This window comes from Osmerus eperlanus, chromosome 20 (assembly GCF_963692335.1).
Source record: "Osmerus eperlanus chromosome 20, fOsmEpe2.1, whole genome shotgun sequence".
NCBI classification, from domain to species: domain Eukaryota; kingdom Metazoa; phylum Chordata; class Actinopteri; order Osmeriformes; family Osmeridae; genus Osmerus; species Osmerus eperlanus.
The window spans coordinates 13,978,417-13,984,436 of NC_085037.1; the positions used below are offsets into that span (position 1 = coordinate 13,978,417).

Sequence of the window (6,020 nt, forward strand, 5' to 3'; positions counted from 1 at the left end):
GCAGCCTCAGATTTAAGCTGTTACCTATGACACCAACAGATGTTGTTGTCGCTGTAGCACTAGCTAGGTAGCTAGCTGTTCAAGTGTAATGTTGCCAGCTAGCTGAACTGTTCATGCTGCAGTTATGTAGATACGAGTGATACTTTATCTTGTGACACATATGGTAATCCGTCCATGATTTGGTCGTTGCAAACCACTTTTGCGGTATTTGCAAACAAGAAAATAGGACTTCAAATAGCTAGCTAAGCTAGTAGCTAACTAGCTACCTAGCTTCTTTGGAACCAAGAGCAAGCAACAAAATCAAGAAAACAATGTGGCAGAGTGTCGGTCTCACAGTGCTGGTCATTGTGGCAACTCTTGTATGCGCAGTGCTTTTCATGTTGTTCGGTAAGTTCGAGGAATAATGTTGACAACGTGCTACTTTTAGTTGCTGATATGATTAAATACGTGATAATAGCAATTTGAACGGCTAGCTAATCCTGACATCAATACGATTCTGAGAGTAGCTAGTAGCATGTAGTTAGCCATCTAAGTAAATGACAAGTAGGACCCCGTTGGACTAACTAGTACCTAACTTACAAGCGTCATTCGTTTGCAGTCAGTCATATGTTAGTTTCCATGTCAGTTACTTCCCTGGTGTATGAACGTAAAAATAGCTAGATATTGCCAGGTTACACAACTGGGGCGGTTTGTTGCCCACAAATGCCACTACGCGGAGGTCTCTGTAGCTCAAGTCCGCAAAGCAACGTTAGAGGCCTAGATGGTGTTGTGTGTACTTTTTTTAGTTTATAACATCGCAAGCCAGGTTAGGACATATCAACAGTAGCGCCTGACGTAGCCCTATCAACTGATTACTGTAGTACTGTAGGACCAATGATCAACATCATAGTCAGAGGTTGGTAATAAGCACAGGTTTGTATTTCAACACCAGCCTCTATTTTTGTCCAGTACAAAGGGAGGAGCCAGAGACAAAATTCTCAATTTTCATTCTGTGGGAGAGTTGAAGGATTTCCTATGTGCTTATGTTAGTTACAATCAGTACATCAGCTATTATTTGCTGATAATATTAAGTATTATTCATGTGCTGATGTGTTCCTGCTGTAATCTTTATTATGAGTCAGGTGGCTGAGCGGTGAGGGAGTCGGGTTAGTAATCAGAAGGTTTCTGGTTCGATTCCCGGCTGTGCAAAATGACGTTGTGTCCTTGGGCAAGGCACTTCACCCTACTTGCCTCGGGAATGTCCCTGTACTTACTGTAAGTCGCTCTGGATAAGAGCGTCTGCTAAATCACTAAAATGTAAATGTGTAACCAGATGTTACCAGTAGTTAGGCCTTAACATGAGCACATAGGAAATCCTTGATTTCTCTCACATCTCAGCACATCTGACTTCAAACCCACATTTCACAAACATTTGATTAATTTAGCAGATGCTTTTATCCAAAGTGACATACAGTGCGTACAGCAAGTCATACTGGACCAGAAGGGCACAGTTCCAACAGAGGTTGATTTCCTAGCTGGCAGATTCTCACACCGTAGTGACTGCTGCCCACTCTGTGGTTATGATACAGTGTTTATGATACACTTTTCACATTGTTAACTAATCATGTTTCTCTCTCCCCCTCCCTCTCTCCTTGTCTCTCAATGTCGACCCTTTAGGTTGGTATGTAGTCTGGCAGCTCTTTCTGTCTAAGTTCAAGTTCCTGCGTGAGCTGGTGGGCGATGCAGGTTCTCCCCAGGCAGAGGCCCAGCCCTCCGAGGCCAGGACTGAGCGTGTCTCTGCCCCCGGCACACGCCAGCGAGCCAAGACGGCTCGCCTCAGGACTGGCCCTCCTGAAAGCACTACGTAGGCCACACCCCCCCGGTGCTCCTCACCCTGCTGTTCACCTAACGCCGACCCACTAGGAACCATCCATGGATGCCCCCCGCCCCTACTGTCATGTCTGTCGCATCCACCGTTGAACACTGCACTACCTAAGGACCTTACTGACTGCCCTTACTCTGCACCACTTTTTAACTGACTAGGCTTAGCAAAGCTGCTGATGTTTAAAGGACAAGCCATTCAATCATGGAGTGTTCTTCATGCCACTTGTACAAGTATAACTGTGTTCTTGTTGTGCACCATCTGTGTTGTGAGCAGCATAGTCAGGGCCTGTGCTGGTCCCGAGGGCCTGTGCTGGTCCCGAGGGCCTGTGCTGGTCCCGAGGGCCTGTGCTGGTCCCGAGGGCCTGTGCTGGTCCCGAGGGCCTGTGCTGGTCCCGAGGGCCTGTGCTGGTCCCGAGGGCCTGTGCTGGTCCCGAGGGCCTGTGCTGGTCCCGAGGGCCTGTGCTGGTCCCGAGGGCCTGTGCTGGTCCCCAGGGCCTGTGCTGGTCCCCAGGGCCTGTGCTGGTCCCCAGGGCCTGTGCTGGTCCCCAGGGCCTGTGTGTGGATGTCTGGCTGCTGCCACCTGGAGGCCTGATGCTCCCACACATCAACACACTTCAGTGAGAACTGTTAAGACCGTTTCTGTGTGTGCGCACTAATAAGACTATGAATATGTTCATTTTTAGCCGGGCCTACTCAGATAAAGACAGATATTTGTTGTAGAGGGACAGCCTCATATATAAGCCTCATATATAAGGCTCATATATAAAGCTAATATATAAGGCTCATATATGAGGCTAAATCCAGAATTTCAACAGTGGATGAAAATCTTCAAAAGAGAAACTGAATAAAAATGTAGCTAACTGACAGTTGATTGTTGTATGCACAACTTTATTTGTGAGAACAAAAGTGCAAGAACATTTATATTTGTGTCAATTGTAGTCACAATACTGTACATAATGTGATGGAGCGGTCATCCATGGTAATTACAGAAATGAAAACCCCATATATAGAGGACCTAGAGGCCCTCAGGACTTCTGTATTAGGAAGACCTAAACATATTATCTGTTGGAGTTGCTGACTGTTATCTAGAGTGAATGATCTGTGATGTCTGCTCTCTGTGCTGTGGTACTATTACCTGTCTGGATGACAGTCCTGAATGTTTAAGACCTGTGATCCTGTTAATTTGACATGTTACAGATCAAATTTGATTTTGTTTTGGCAATGGACCTGATATATTATAATATATATATTTTACATATTATAATATATTCATTTGCTGTGTGCTGTTCTGATTTAGGTTCACACCATTGAGAAGTAGTGATTCATACATTCAGTCTCTCAGGTGAAACATGAAGAGGTAGTGTTACTTTCCACAAGATCAAAAAGGGTGGTTGTGGTTTTAAAGAGTTATGGTTTTAAAGAGATCGTGAAAAGGACATTCTATAGACCCACTACCCATGCACAATATGTTTTATGATGATGTTTCGCAGACTGTTTCGGATCTGGATCATTGTTGAGAATCAGGCGTTGAGGTGCGCAGGGTGAACGGGCGGCAGAGTGACTTTATCCACACAGATCAGCAGAAGACTGTCTCGGGCCTGAGGCCTCACAGGGTTTCGTGTGAGCGGCGGGGAACGTTTGCCTGCTGCTGTCCCGGTCAGGGCGCAAGAGCCTCCTCTACTTCTGGACTTTACTACAGGTAAATAGAATGTGTTTCTTGGGAGAGGATGTTGTCTCTGTGTGCTGGCAGGTGTGTTTGTGCTCCCTTTCCAGGAACAACGACACAGTCTTCTTCTGTTGAGGGGATTTTCTGGTGCATCGCAGATGGCTGCGACTTCTGGTCCTCGCCCTGGACCATAACGGGATTTAAATGTAGCGCTCGTGGCTCTGTTTAAACCGCAGAGCCACGAGCGCTACATTTAAATCCCTCTCATTACATTTAGATTCCTCTCAAAATGTTATCTCCAGAGACTACGCGGCTGGTCTCTGACCTGATAAACGCACGAGGGATTATTCATGTCATTTATAGACATGTTATAGAGTTATTATATTCCCCCTCCACCTCCCATTGAGTCCGCCAGTGCTAAATTATATACGGCTACGTGGACGAATATAATTTAGCACTGGCTGACTCAATGGGGGCTACATTTAAATCCCTCTAAGGCCAATTATAATATAGCTGTTCTTACTAGTGTGTCTTAAGGTTTTAGATAATGTATTGTTATTTGAAGTTAAGTATGGCTGTTGTTTGTATTAATTTTTTCCCTCACGTTCTACAGTGGTTACAGAAAACATTAAATCATATTACAGGTATTGGCACCTATTGCCTCTGAACACTAGGGAGCAACACTGTCCTGATATTGGCCTGGACCTGTTTGAAGCCTGGCAGACTGAAACTGATTGCATGTCCTGTAGTTTACAACAGACTAAACAGAACCTTGACTGGAAAGTCACATTTCCCCCTTCTTCCTTCTACCTAAAAACGACTAAAAAGGACGTTTTGTAAACAGGTGGTCGACCCTGTTTACTGAAACTTTGCGACAGCAAGATGTGCAAAACAGATGCATCCAGATGCAATTTCGGTACAACATATGTAGATAATTAGTATACCGCTGTGAAGAGAATACAATTTAGGGGTGAATCACAGTTTCTGACATGAAGGCTCTTCCCCCTCTGAACTGGCAGAGTACATGTCAGGCATCTGGGCCACTTTACAGAAGAGGAATATAGAAGCTGTCATTTCAGAGGCTGAACATACTTCACAGGAAATGATTGTGGTAAACCCAGGAAATGACATAGACTCGCATCTCTATTCAAACTTGTATGTATTGAGCTGAATCCATCCACATTTTTGGGTTGGTCCCGAGGTACAGCTTAACAACTGCAAACTGTACTTGATCAAAGATGTGTGTTGGTTGTAACCTACCATTTGGTGTTTCGTACCAGCAGACAGACTGGAGGCTGCCCAGCGAGCCTGTATCGGTCAGGATGTAGGGCAGAGTCGTCTCTAAGGACCAGACTGTTCCTCAACGTGAAGCAGGTATAAATGTGTCAGGGGGGAAGCACTCAGCTGCCAGAGACCTGGTTTCTCACAATCCCCCTTCCACACACACACACACAGACACACACACACACACACACACATAGACCCTGCTTTAAGGCTTAATGTTACACTGGTGTGGGTTTTTGTGGTGAAACAGCAGCGTATTTATTAGCACATTGGCAGGCTTCCCCCTCTACAGACACACACACACACACAGACACAAACACACAGACCCTGAGCCAGATGCTGCTGCTGTTGCAGCCCCAGGTGTCCTGGGTCGATCAGGTCTGCTACTCCTGAAACAGCTCATTGATTCCTCCAGCTCTCTCCTCTCTCTCCCCTGAGCCCAGACTCTCCCACCGGCTCTCTTTTTCTGAAAATTCATGGCCTTCTGACATCAGCCCAGGATAAACCAGTCTGATTTGTCAGTTGGGACTGAAGGCTCGGAGGAAGATGTTGCCTTATTAAAAGACAGAGTTCTAAAAGTGAGTCTGAAACCTTTACCATCCATTCCCAAACCAGTGATAGTAGGTGGTCTGTGTACTCTCTAACGCTTTTAATGTTTCTGAACTGGGAGCCTATTTGAGGTGAGGTCATTGGGCATCACTTCCTGTCTCATCACTTCCTGTCTCATCACTTCTTGTCTCTTCTATCAATAGACCCACGCCTCCACTGGGAAATGCTTTATTTCTTTCAGAATAAATGAGAGAGAGAGAACAGGCATACAGGACGGCCAGAAGCACGCCTGGGTGTTCTGACTCGTCTTGTCAGGGCCTTCCCACCTCACTAAGCTCCTTCACCACTTGTCCACTCACGTTCTCCTACATGGTTCACTGTTCAACTACACTCATTTTGCAAGATTGTTTTCGTCGACATTTTCAGTCCAGCTGAAAGGGTAGATGCTAATGATAGCTCCCAGATAAGAGAGAACATGCGTGATGTTGTCTTTAGCTCTGCTGGCACGCTCAGAGTGGTGATGTAGCATGGGCACCTGATCTCCTGTCCCTTCACCTGTCACTCTCCCACAGGCTCAGACAGTATGACAAGTCCTCAGTAAATAGGAGGAAAAGATCATATAATGATCGAGAAGGACGAGAGTGGGAACCAAGATTTA

General features: G+C 45.8%; 1 protein-coding gene across 1 annotated transcript; it reads left to right on the forward strand.

Moving 5' to 3' along the window:
- Positions 1-12: 12 nt before the first annotated feature.
- Positions 13-2,322, forward strand: smim13 (small integral membrane protein 13). The gene is made up of 2 exons (XM_062445895.1): positions 13-387; positions 1,657-2,322. Exons 1-2 carry the CDS (start codon positions 312-314, stop codon positions 1,845-1,847), a joined length of 267 nt encoding a protein of 88 aa, XP_062301879.1. The 5' UTR covers positions 13-311; the 3' UTR covers positions 1,848-2,322.
- The last annotated feature ends 3,698 nt before the right edge of the window (positions 2,323-6,020 follow it).

Coding starts and splice junctions, on each gene's coding strand:
- smim13 (XM_062445895.1), top strand. CDS start 312: ATGTGGCAGAGTGTCGGTCTCACAGTGCTGGTCATTGTGGCAACTCTT. Junction 388..1,656: donor AGTGCTTTTCATGTTGTTCG/GTAAGTTCGAGG, acceptor TCGACCCTTTAG/GTTGGTATGTAGTCTGGCAG.